The sequence below is a fragment of the Tupaia chinensis genome, unplaced genomic scaffold (genome assembly GCF_000334495.1).
Source record: "Tupaia chinensis unplaced genomic scaffold, TupChi_1.0 Scaffold000140_1, whole genome shotgun sequence".
Classification (NCBI taxonomy): Eukaryota; Metazoa; Chordata; class Mammalia; order Scandentia; family Tupaiidae; genus Tupaia; species Tupaia belangeri.
Genome location: NW_006159610.1, coordinates 7,489,969 through 7,502,773, shown reverse-complemented (window position 1 = coordinate 7,502,773; position 12,805 = coordinate 7,489,969). Strand labels below are relative to the sequence as shown.

General features: G+C 48.3%; 1 protein-coding gene across 6 annotated transcripts in view; it reads right to left on the bottom strand.

Moving 5' to 3' along the window:
• The window catches only part of TBXAS1 (thromboxane A synthase 1), a 199,506-nt gene that overhangs the window by 77,738 nt on the left and 108,963 nt on the right, over positions 1 to 12,805 (bottom strand). For 5 of the 6 annotated variants that reach the window (XM_027770512.1, XM_027770515.1, XM_027770513.1 and 2 more), the window contains one exon: positions 10,028 to 10,144. The exons of the other annotated variant lie outside the window; for it this stretch is intronic. In XM_027770512.1, coding sequence (XP_027626313.1) covers positions 10,028 to 10,144 — 117 coding nt within the window. The remainder of the gene's footprint in view (positions 1 to 10,027; positions 10,145 to 12,805) is intronic. 6 annotated transcript variants of the gene reach the window in all.

The window sequence follows — 12,805 nt, the reverse complement described above, 5'->3', positions numbered from 1 at the left end:
GCTCTTCCCATGGGGAATGGCCACACCACAATCTCTTCTCCTCCATTGCTTCCTTCAGTTGGGATTCTAGGCGTGACGATGCACATGCCCAGAATTTTTTTCAAGCAGCCAGGCCCAGGGCTCAAAATGTGTGGTTGGCCATGTGGGATTCAGCACCCTTAACACAGGCTAGCCTAACATTAGGTTTTTGTTTTTTGTGTTTTTTTCTGAGAGTTTTTTTTGCTATAGGGCACGTGCGCTCACCAGACAGACAAAGAGACAGAAAGCAAGAAATCACCCCCCGGGGGGGTGGGGTATGGCCACACCGCAATCCCTTCTCTTCCATTCTCCTCTCCAGATCCTGGGCATGCACACGCCTGGCGTGAGTATAAGCCGCCCGTTCTGGGACTCGAACCACAGTCAACTACGTGGGAGTCCAGCGATATAGCCATTACGCTAATTGCTGGTCCTTTTTTTTTAATGATTTTTCTCAGGATTTGTTATGGACTGAATGTTTGTGTCTCTCTTGAATTTGTATGTCAAAGCCTGAACTCCCAGTTTTGCTTGGCCTCTAAGGACGTCATTAAAGTTAAACGAGGTCCTAAGGATGGGGTCCAGATCTGGTGGAATTAGTGCCCTTATAAGGAGAAAGCATACTCCGTGTATCAAGAGGGGTCCCCTCCTTCTGAATGCATTAGGACTCCAAATGCATAGAATCAGAGTATTCTCCTCTTCCCCTTTCTCTCGCCCCTCTGCCCAAGCACAAAGGATAGGTATTACAAGGACGAGGAGAGAGAACAGACCTACAGACCAGGAAGAGAGACCTCACCAGAAACCAGTAACACTGGCACTCCAATCTCCAACTTAAGGGTCGCTATTTAAGCCACCCAGTCTGTGCTATTTCCTAACGGTCGCCTGAGCCGACCGTGGCAGGCATTATAGTCCCACAGTTAAGCCTCGGGAAAAAGTTCCCCACCGAGTTTCTCTCTCCTCTTAGAGCAGTTGTCCTATCAGAGGTGGTGCCAGGACTGTGGCTGAGCAAATGCGTGACAGCTAGCAGTGACTTCGAGGATTAAGCACCAACCTTCAGCCCAGGAAATGCCCCAAGGAAGGATGTTTCTACTTAACCTGCAGTTTATTATATAACTTAAGTGTCCAGTTTTTAATACTAAAATATTTATTTAATTTTAACTTGTTGCAGGACACATGCACTCACCAGAGAGAAACAAAGAGGTGGGGGAATAAGAAAGCAAGCTGCCAGGTCTGGGATTTGAACCACAGTCGTCCATGTGGGAGTCCAGTGCCTTAACCACCATGCCACCTGCTGGTCCCAAGTGTCCAGTTTTTAAAAGACGGATTCTCTACCGACCTTGTCTGAGGACTTGTGAGTCAGGTACAGACAGAGGGCAACAGACTGAATTCCAGAAACCAGGAGGCCTTACGAATGGGCAGAAGGTGTCTCTTCTGTAGTAATGACCGAGAAGAGCTGAGAAATTTCCCAAAGGTGCTCTTCTTTTTCCCTTTTGGGCGATCCCCAGAATTTCACCACTAGAGTTTCCTTCCTCAAAGGCAAGATTCTGACCTTGTTGAAGTACACGTGTCCCAGGAGAGCACTCGCTCAAAGCCACTGCTCATGGTTAGTTCTCTTTCTTTTTTATATGGCCTGGTCAAGTTCCAAACCTGACCGAGTCCTCATCTGCAACATGAGAATAATAATCTGCCCCTTGAAGAGTCATGACAAAGATTAGAACCCAAGTATGTAAAAGGCCTAGCAGGCAGGAAGTAGTCCAAACATGGTACTCGGACCTGGGGGAGTCCAGTCCTCCCAGACAGCTCTGGACAGTGGGCTCATTCTCTCGTTTGTTCCTCACATGGGATCCACCTGTTCTTGCCTCGTCCTGTTATCATTGCTTCCTTTCTCGCATCTGTCCCTTCATTTTATCTCCCCAGTCACCTCTGAATTCAGACTTTGCCCCCGTCATCTAGAATATGGCGGTCATCACACTTCTTGAGAAAGAAGACCACAGCCTAAGCACCTCTGTAGTCTTAGACCCTTGTATGGTACCTGACACACTGTACAAGAGAAAGGGCCTTCTGGCCTGTCTTTTCACTTTCCAATCCACCCTGCACTCACTCACCACATGGTCTTCTAACAATCTCTTATCTGAGTGACGCTCTGTGGTAACCTTCAGAGCTCCGCACTGACAGAGCACATGCTTTGCATCCTGTCTTCCAAAGCCCATTAAGAACAGAAGCCTGCCAGTAACATGAGAGTAAGCTTAGAGCAGAGCTTCCCTAGTCAAGCCTTCAGATGAGACCCCCAACCAGGCTGGCAGCTTGCCTCTTCTATTGAGAGACCCTGAGCCAGAGGCACCCAGCTGAGCCATGCCAGGATTCCTGACCCACAGAAACAATGAGCTAACATAGGTTTGTGGTTTCAAGCTACTAAGTTGGGGGGTGGTTTCTCACTTTCTATCTCTCTGTCTCTCTCTCTCTGTCTCCCTGGCAAGTGCACGTGCCCTAAAACAACAACAACAAAACTCTTTTTAAAAAGTCATGGAAAAAAGAAATTAAAGTACAAATTTATTTTGTAGCATAAAATTAAACTCACGTATCATTTTTTTTTCATAATATGCATTGTCTAAGAGAATTTTGGAGACCCCTGGTATTTCCTATGCAGGGAGAGGATCTCTTTTGCTTTAACTCATACTTCTAAACTGAGATGACCCCCACACATTGACAGGGGACCCATTCATCCCCACATGAAGAGGGACACAGAAAAGAGCCAGAGGAGCGGCCGCCATCCTTGTTTCAAAACATGGCCCCTGGCAGCCTGCCCCCACCACTTGGAGATTCTGCGGAGAGAGACTCGGAGGTCCAGCTCGCAGTTGCCCTTCTCTGCTCCAAAAGCATTAGCCCCGTGGACCTGGGGAAGGTCTGGCATCTGGGAGGCTAAACAGCTGAAGTGGACTCTTCTCCTGCGGTCGAGTTGTGAGCAGGTCACCCCACCACTTTCAAGTGCTTAGCAGCCCCAAGCTCTGCAGTGAAGCTGTACCAGAAGCTCCTGGCACAGAATGGCGAACTCGATGTGTCTCAACCTACTTTCCCAGCTTCCCTCTCACTAATCCCTGACATGGACTCTGTGTTCCAGCCAGTCTGTACTCCCCTAGTCCCTGAATACACCCTGTGCTTTTCTGTCCAGATGCCTTTGTTCCCGCGGCTCTTTCCACCTGCAGTGCACCTTCTCCCTGTCAGAACTCAGCCAAACCTCAGGGCTCAGTTCTCATGCTGCCCCCGCCCACCCCACAGTGGTTCCTGATGCTTCACACAGGACATGAGCTCTGTCCCCGTCACCCACTGCTTAGCAGAACGCAGTCATTTACGTACATTGTTGCCCTTAAACCCCTTAAAAACCCAAACTAATAAACAGTTGTTGACCTCACAGAGTTGACCTTTCACCCTGGTTGGCACACTCTGTAGACCTGTGGGCAATGCAGTTTTGGAACTGATGTCAGTGAGAGATTGACTAGATAAATGAGGGTCAGCTAATGGGTGTGGGGGAAGGTACTGCTGCCTTCGAAAATAGAAAAGTTAATAACTTAAAGTGCTTCTAAATCGGTGACTAATAAATGAAAAATTAATTCCAATAAATGCAACTTATCGCTTCCTTCTTCCACAACACCATTGCTACAAGCCACCCAGATATTAAAAACAACCACGACTCATTTTTATGCAAAATTTCCTGTTGATAAGTATCAGCTCTAACCATCTAGGTGAATAATCAAGTGTCATTTCTAATAAGTCAGTGACTCCTGTCAGGAGTTGTGACCAATTAGAATGTGCCCTGGTGAGGAGGTGGCTGCTGGGGTTGCCAAGCAACAGCCAAGCCGTGAGGCACATTTACATGCTCTTTCATGTAACCAGCGGCTAGTCGGAGTGACATTATGATTCTGGTAAAGGAAAGCCAAATTCTAACCAAGGATGCGGTATTCAGGATGAGGAATGTGTTTTCTTTTAAATGCAAATGAAAAAGAAACATTTTTTTTAAAAAAAACAGAATTTCAACAGTCCATCATTATACCGATTTTAATTAGGAGGCTGGGTGTCAGTGGAATACAACTGTCCGGGATAATGGTCTCTTGCTGTTAGATAAATACCCAGACAGTCTGGAAAATGGGCAACTGGTCAGGCAGGGACAATGTATTTTGGGACGCTGAAGTATTTATTACCACAGCCACGCTTGGTTATAATGACTCTCATTTTTATTGTTCAGACGGATTAAGAAATAAAAGCAAATATTAAAAATAGACTGCTGGAGGCTGAGGCCGCCTAGAGAAAGATGCTTGCTCTGACATTATCGGAAAACTGTTCTGCTTTTGAAGCCCCTGTGTGCGATTGTCTGAAGAGTTTACAGTGAAAATTTAGAGGCCAAACTAAACTGTGATGATGACTGTAATTCTGCAAAGACTTTTGCACTGAAATTGCCAGAGCTATGCATTTACTCATAAGCCAGCTAGATCAACTTAAATTTTTTAAAATTGTAGTCATTCTTGAGCAATATGTCTTCTCCAAGGCAGGCAAGGCCTACAGGGAATAATAACCGCATCTGCCTCTGCCTTTAAGATTCATACATTATTGACTGTGCCTTCCTGACAGGAAACATCTGGACGAAAGTGAAAAACTAGGCAGAGAGCCGGATTCTCAGTGCGGTGCGAGATACCAGCCTTCCCTGTGTGCCTGACTTTTCTTTAGCCGGTCTCCATGCTCAGGGAAACATTGGCTCACTTCCTGGTAGGTGACACGCATGTCCTGAAGAGTTCATTTATGAAGTTGTCTGGTCCCGTACATCTGCTCGCTGGGTCACTATTGGCTCTGTTTTCAGGGTGAATGAGAAAACGCCCGCCATTTATCCTGGGCTTTGAGGACTGAGAATTTATGAGCCACTCATCTTGAAGTGGAGCCATTGGATCCATCCAGTTTGGAACTTGGCCTCTGCCAGAGGCACTCAAACTGGTGTTCCCCATAGAAAGCTACCTGCAAAACCACAGGGCAGGTAGCCTAATAAACTCATTTCTCTCAGTAGTCTCCCATGAACTTAACTACCTATGTTTCCAACCTTTCAAAACTTATTTGGGCCCAGAATAAACCAAGTTAAGCAGAGCGCATTACTGCAGGTCTTTGCCAAGTCTTTAACGTGTGAAGGTACGCGGTGAATCTGGCCAGAGATGGTTTGCAATATTTCACCGAATTATTTGACCTTGGGGTCTTTTTAGTCCTCAATTAGCTCAAATCCTTTTCCTCTGTAGTAATTCACAGTTTAAAGTTCATCATCAGATAAATACGGTTCAGATCTTTTCCCCTAAATGGACTGTTACTCTTGCTCACACTGGAGCATGTCTGCCCCTTTTGTGCTGACGTACACAATCTTCAAAGAGTCTCAGAAAATTATTTCTATTGATTTAATATTTTTCAAATCAGGAGAACTTAGGAGAATGTACACATATATAGATTCTATTGTGTTTTCCCTCTTTCAGATGAATTACAAAATTTTAAAATAAAACTACTGCTAACCTGAGTCCCCCAAATTCCATTATTTATATTTTTCCCTCAGGTATGTACTCTTTTTGTCTCAATTTTGTTTCCTGACATTAAATCTTTACTTCCTGGTCCATAATAAAGTTTTATACAATCCCAGGGTTACTCATTAATAGTCTTTGATAAAGAATCCAGAAGACGGTACAAATCTAAGCAACTCTACTAGTTGCCCTTTTTAAAAATGTTATTCTTTGGGGAATAGGTGAAAACTCTGGCAGATTAATAAGGCAAAATCTTCCCCACCAGCAAGCCAGATGGCGGTGCAGCAGTGAAACCAGACCCTCTGCAAAGCTGACCCAAGTGGGAAGGGTCTGGGTTCACGTCTGGAGACCTTTCTAAGTATACTAGGGCTGGTTTCAGCACACGGGCCTTCTACTCTGGATCATTCCAAGGAACTTGTAACACATATAGATTTGCAGTCACCCTTAGAAACTCTGATTCTGCAGGTCTTGGGATGGCTGGAATGTATTTTTACCAAGGGTCCCAGGTGATTCTGAGGTGGCCTTTGGTCTCACAGAGCTTGTTCCAGAACCAGTGACCTGGGGTACAAAGGCCTCTGGGATTCAAGTCCCAAGGACACATCCAGAACCCAGGAGGACCACAAGTGTTGGAGAAGGAGGTAATCAGGCTCCAGTTTGGCAGCCTTCCCTCCCCCCGTCTTCCACCTGCTGGAAACCACCCCCTTGTCATATCCTGCATCCTGTTTACATCCAGGCCTAGTGCCCTAAACCTTGCTCTTCATGTGCAAAGGAAAAGTTTTGGAATTAGGAAAGCTCTTTTCTCTCCTAATTGAGCTTGGCTTCTAAGACCATTGTCTCACTATGGCTCAAGAAAGCCTAACAGAGAGAACATACCTCAACACAAAAAGGTCATACATGACAAGCCCACAGTTAACATCGTACTGGAGGGGGAAATCCTGAAAGTTCTCCCTCTAAGATCTGGAACAAGACAAGGACGCCCCCTTTCACCACCCTTATTTGACACAGTACTGCAAGTCCTAGCCAAAGCAATTAGGCAAGAGAAAGAAATAAAGGGCTTCTGAAGGGAAAGGAGGAAGTCGAATTGTCCTTGCTAGTGGATAATATGATTTTGTCTTGTTCAAAACTGAGCAATGGCTTTCTTGTTTAGAATGTCTCCTACTGCCTCCTTCACTAGCAACGGCTACCATTGATTCAGTGAGAGAGAGAAAATTACAGGGAATGTGACCCATGGAGCGTGAAGCACACATATGCACACTGGCTTAATATTTCACACACTGTCTTTGTCACGGACTTTTCCATCTTGGAGTTTCTATTTAAGCAGCCTCTACTACCTCTGCTCCTGCCTCCTTGAAATACTCTCCCTCTCCACATTCTCCTGTTTCCCATTCCAGGCTCTCTGTCCTGAATCGTCATGGTGGGTTTCCTCTCTGCTCCTTCCCAAACCCTTGCCACTTGTTCCACACGCACTCCCTGATGACCTCCCTTGTGTCTATGTTTTGGTGGCATAGGCACTAAGGGTTTGATTCCTGAACCAGGAGTGAATGCTTTAGACTCCGGGAGCACCGAATGTGTGTGGGCGGTGACACTGTGCCACTTTCTGAAGTACATCCTGTAGGTGCTAAAGAAATATGGACCCTGGTAAGAGTCCTGTTATCAAAGAACTATAGCTCGAGGCCAGATGGTGGCACAATGGTAACGCAACTGAACCCATATGGGAAAGGTCCTGGGTTCACATCCCAGAACCTCCCTGAGCACTCTGGGAGTGCATGTGTGTGCCTGTGATGTATGCTGGCTGATACTGGGGGTGGCACAGTCCATAGCATAGTGGGCTGCTGGCAACTACATGCCAACCATGGATTCAAATCCCCAGGTTGGCCTGAAAACATGCCAGGTGTACACTTGGGCACCCAAGATCCTGAGGAGCCAGAAGGTTGGGAAAAGGGAATCATGCCATGATGAGACTCTGTTGAGCGTGCCTGTGTGTGTGTGTGCGTGTGTGTGTGTGTGTGTGTGTGTGTGTGTTGTGCGTGTGTATTCACTCTGTCATGAAAAAGGAAAGAATAGGGCCAGCTGGCGGCGTAGTGGTTAAGGTGCTGGACTCCCACATATCCAACCACTGTTCAAGTCCTGGACCTGGCAATTCGAAACTCACGCCGGCACATGTACATGTGTGCCTAAAAGCCCAAGAGGAGAATGGAGATAAAAGGACTGCAGTGTGGCCATCCCCCCTGGGAGTCATTTCTCATTTTTTGTCTCTCTGGTGAGTAAAAATCTCTCTTAAATAAAAAAGAAAAGAACTATAGCTCAAGACTGTTAAAGTAATTTTTCTCTTTCTAACTTTTCTCTCTTTTTCTTTTCTTTTTTTCCTCAGATACTCTTGATCAATTTCTTTTTTATGCACAATGAGGCTTTCTCCATCTGCGGTGCTGTGAGGCCATTGTTTAGTCACCAGCAGGGAAGCACGATACTGCACGTTAGCGCTGACCGTGGCTTCTGCCCAGCCGCCTGCCTCACCTCCCTACTACCACTTGTCATTTTCAGTGCTGGCCGTGATCAAGGCGAACACTCTGCCATGCAATTTGTCCGAGTGGCTGAGAACAGAGGCGACAGCTTTGCAGAGAAGCAGGTCCTCCTTCAGAGTCTCCTCAGGCGGCCAGCAGTCTCCAAAGCTCCTCAGGTGATCAGATGGGCCCATCTGAGCTAAGGCCCTGGTCTCCACTCCCTGGTCAGACTGAGCCTGGGGAAAGGAACTGGGCATTCTGGGTGTCAGGTTGCCATCCCCTGCTGGTGGAGGCCACTGTTGTCCCATTCTGGGCAAAGAATTAGCAAGCCCACATGATCAGGTGGGGGTGGGGCTCCATGGCTGAAATGCTTTTCCAGTAAGAAAGGAGGCTTGTGTAACCCCTCATTCCTGTACCTCAGCTCATTCCAGACTCAGGCAGCAAACAGGGAAGGGCAGCTCTGACCCCCTCAGCTTCACACAGAGGCCCCTTCCACTCCACTTCCTTCTCCCTCCGGACAGCCTCTGAGGCAGGCTGAGGGTCTGCAGAACACCATGTGAAAATCCCCGTAGGTCAGGGCGGCCGTGAGCCGAGGCATGAAGGGTATTGGGAGCCGGAATCTAATCTTGGCTCTGCTACTAATGAGCTCTGACTTAGAGCCCACTCCGTAATCTCTCTGTGCCTCAGTTTCCTCCTCTGTAAACAAGGACGAGGACAATAGCATTTGCCTCCCAGGAACGCGGTGAAGATTCCGTGTGTGACTACAAACAGGAAGCCCCCAAGAGTGCCTGGCATGCAGAGCTGAGTGAGGGGGAGCCAGTGCTATAAACACCCAAGCGCCCACCATGCAAGGCTGCTTGGAGAAGCGTGAGTCTCAGGCTCACTGGGCCCGGGCAGGATCACTGGTTACGAGTGAGTCTAACAGGATGCTATGAGGCGTGGAATCCTCTCCTCTTCTGAGGTAGTTCAGAGGGTTTCCAGGAATTCAGACAGCACCCCATGGGGGACGTCTTAGGCGTTAGCTAAGAGCAGCTTTCACCTATGAATGGAAGGCAGGCTACTCCATGCCCAGGTGACATGGAGGATGGCTGAGGTCAGGGTGCTAGGAAGGTCGCTTGTTCCAGAGTGTACCTGAACTTGCTCCATGGACCTGGGACTTGAACCCCCAATTAGGAAGGCTCACTTTCTCACTCTGGATTTGTTACAGAATTCAGAACAGCAAAGACCAAAGCCAGGCCGGCACCTGAGGGGGCCAGCAGGCTCAGCTACAAGGCCCAGTAGCCAGGATCAGGTGTGTGAGAAATGGACCAGGAGGGGGTGAAAACACTAGGTGGCAGAGCACAGCTGGCAGGGAAGGGTGGGCCGTGGGTGGGGAGGGGAGAGAGCCAGGCCCAAGGGTGCTAGAAGCGACTCCCCTGTTCTTCCTTCCGATTTGGCCTTGAAGGTAACCCGGGCAAGCCTGCCTGCCTAGAGTTCTGCCAAGAAAGACCCTCTCAGGCCTCCCATACTCCATGGCCGTTGCTCCCCTGTTGAAGACGTGAGTCAGCGCTCACCTTCATTTCAAGCTGTTCTCTAGTTCCCTGCAGTGTGAAGAGGTGTGAAGTGTGGTCCGTACCTACTGGGTCAGAAACTGCATTGTAACCAGCTCTCCGGGTGGCCCATCACACAGAAGGATGAGAGCACTGTGGTGTTCTCCTGGGTGCCTCCAGGGTCCTGAGCAGCATCTCAGGACACGGCCAGGACACCGAGTCTGCTGGCTCCCAGTCGATTTATGGCAACTGGGGATGCGGGAGGCTGGAGAAATGGAAGTCTCCCAAGGCAGTGTCCTGTCTTTCCCTGTAACAGGAGGCCTTGAAGGCCCCGGCAGGCAGGCCATTCTAACGTGCCACCTGGGTGGGGGACACATTGTGAACCGGCGCTCCGTTGTGGTCTGGAGAGAAGGGACCAGCCCCTGTGATTCCTGCGTCTTACCTCGTTCAGCTTCTCAGGACTGAAAGCGGAAGTCAGGGCGCCTCTGACTTCTTCCCATCTTTTGTCACGGAGAAACAGAATGCTGTTGGCTACTGGCTCGGACTCCAGCCCGGTGGCCTGGTGGAAAGTAACAGTGTTAGGATGCAGGAGCCAAAGCCAGACCAGGGGCTACACAGGTTCACAATGAACAGCGTGGTAAAAGTCCACCAGTGACCAACGAATCAGAAGATTTTCCTTGCAAGGGTAAGGATCGAGAGGAAGCGCCGACAGGCTCATGGACAATGCTCCAAACAGTCATGGCTGAGGCCCAGGGAGCAGATGGGGGAGTTCTGCCGGCAGGTTCTGCCCTGTTACAGCCTGGGCATTGTCACAGCAACCCCTCAGCAGTCCCTGTGTGTCCTGGAGCTCCTGCTGAGTGAGGGTCTCCTGAGGACACCAGGGCAGGCCTTCTGGAGACAAGCTGGTCTTTCCTGGGACTGAGTTGCACATCTGAACTTTGTAGTAAGGGGCTTTGTGTGACTGGATCAGTTAGGTGGGACCCAGAGTTGACAGACTCATGTGTTTGGGTTCTTGGAGTGTGAGTAGGAGGAGTGGGGAAAGGGAAAAACAGAGTCTTTCGTAGCAGAGTGGCTGTCAGGAGAATGCCCGTCACGGTGTTTCTGTGTTCTAGCATGCATGCATGCATTCATTCAGGTTTTCTTCAGTGAACACTTGTTGAATGCCTACCATGTGTGTTACGGGCTGAGATGTGTCTCTTCCCAAGCGTCCATGTTTAAGTCCTAACCCCTGAACCTCGGCATGTGACCATACTTGGATACAGGGTTTTAGAAGAGGTGAGGAGGTAAGATGAGGTCATGGGGTTGAGCTCTAATCCAACATGACTGGTGTCCTTCCTAGAGGAGATCGGCACACACGCGGAGGGGAGCCATGGGAGGTGAGGTTAGCTACAAGCCGACGAGAGTGGTGACAGGAGAAACCAACCCTGATGACACCCTGATCTCAGAACTGGAGTCTCCAAAATCATGGGGAGATAAACCTCTATTGCCTAGGGGTGCCTGTTTGTGGTAGTTTGTTGCAACGTCTCTAGAAGATGAACACGAGGTCCAAGAAGTCGGTTGTCCAGTGTTCAGCGACAAAGACTCAGCCTCGTGCTCAGGGAGTTCAGTCTATGGAGAAGCAGAGTAAGCTCATGAGCCAAGCTACGGACACTGTCACAGCTCCCGAGAAAACAGGGTGAGGTGGGAAACGGGGGGAATGCCTAGCCAGGAAGGTTTCTCGGGGGAAGACACACTGCAGCTGAGCCTGGCTGTGCAAGGAGTCTTTGGTCTCCTCACCACCTTTTCCTAGACCATCTTGGTCCTTCCTAAAACCAGCTGTCCCTCCAGGTGGTCAAAAACAGGGTCTCCACCTTTGGGCAGTATGCCCCCCTGCCGCAGTCTGCAGGATGTGGGGAGCTGAGGGGACTGGAGGGCCCAGCACTCTCCAGCACCATGTGACGTGCAGTTGTACAGTTACTATTATCCCCACTATTTTAATTATAGTGAGACATGAAGCCAGCCATCATAATTCAAAAGCCTTGTAAAAACTCCTATTTAGAGGAAAATTATAATTTTCTGATAAAATATGAACACTCAAAATAAGCCATAAAACATAACTGCAAAGAATCTAGAGAGGATTTAATTATATATTAGAACCAAGTTGCCGGGATATTTTGCTGCAGTGGAATACCTCTCTATATTTAGAATGAAATTCTTTAGGCGTGCCATGGCCACTAAGCAAAATAGCGATTTTATGGAATTTGGGGAACACATTTCACTTGTTTAGCTTCTAGAGTCAAAGAAGGAAATCATACGTTATATATATGTATAGGGCAGCAAAACTCAGTCCTATGCCCTGCTGTTTCAGTCCAAGGTAGTGGGGCGACAGTTAATATCATTCTGACTAGACGATAAATTAGAGATAAGTCAGGACTGACTTGATTTCGGGGCAGAGCAGTGAGTGGCACAATAAAACGCAACTTTCTGTGAGGCTAACACACCTGAAAAGATTCCAGGTGTGTGTCCAGGGACCTTCCTGACTATGCAGGGCATACGTATGCCCGTGATCTGAGGGTGATAGAAGCTGGGGGTAAAGTACAGTGTCAAGACCCTCTAAAAAGACTGACTTGGGGCCAGCAGGCAATGTGGTGGTTAAGGCACTGGACTCCCACATGGCCAACTGTGGTACGAGTCCTGGACCTGATGGCTTGCTTTCGCACTTCCCCCGACCCGTCTCTGTCTATGCCTTATAGAAAATTAAATAATAATAATAAATAAAGTTAATAATTTTTAAAAAAAATTTTAATGATTGATTTAATTTTCCATCTATCCTTAAGACCCAAGGATTGGAAAAGCAATCAAGGTCCATGGGCCATTTGGGAAGTGAGAAGAATTTTCATTTATCAATCTGATCTACTTTCTGAGTATGGAGCATGCACGAGGCAAAGAAATTCACAGAGAAGTCAAGGTAGGAGTATGGAAATCCTAAGTGTGAACAAGTGTCCGTAGACACTGAAGAGCAACAGTGGGCTTCCAGTCAACCAAGCACATCTACAGGGTTACCAACTGTCCCGTCCCTGTTCGGGCGCCAGGGGGGACAGCCAAATGGGTTTCCTGAGTGAAGGAGTGAGAGCCGGGGCAAGCAGCGTAGTGTTACAGCACGGAGACGACAGTGTCGTCTGTTTATTGTGGGCAGCACGGTACAGCACAGAGACGACGCAGTGTCACAGCTCTTAAGGGT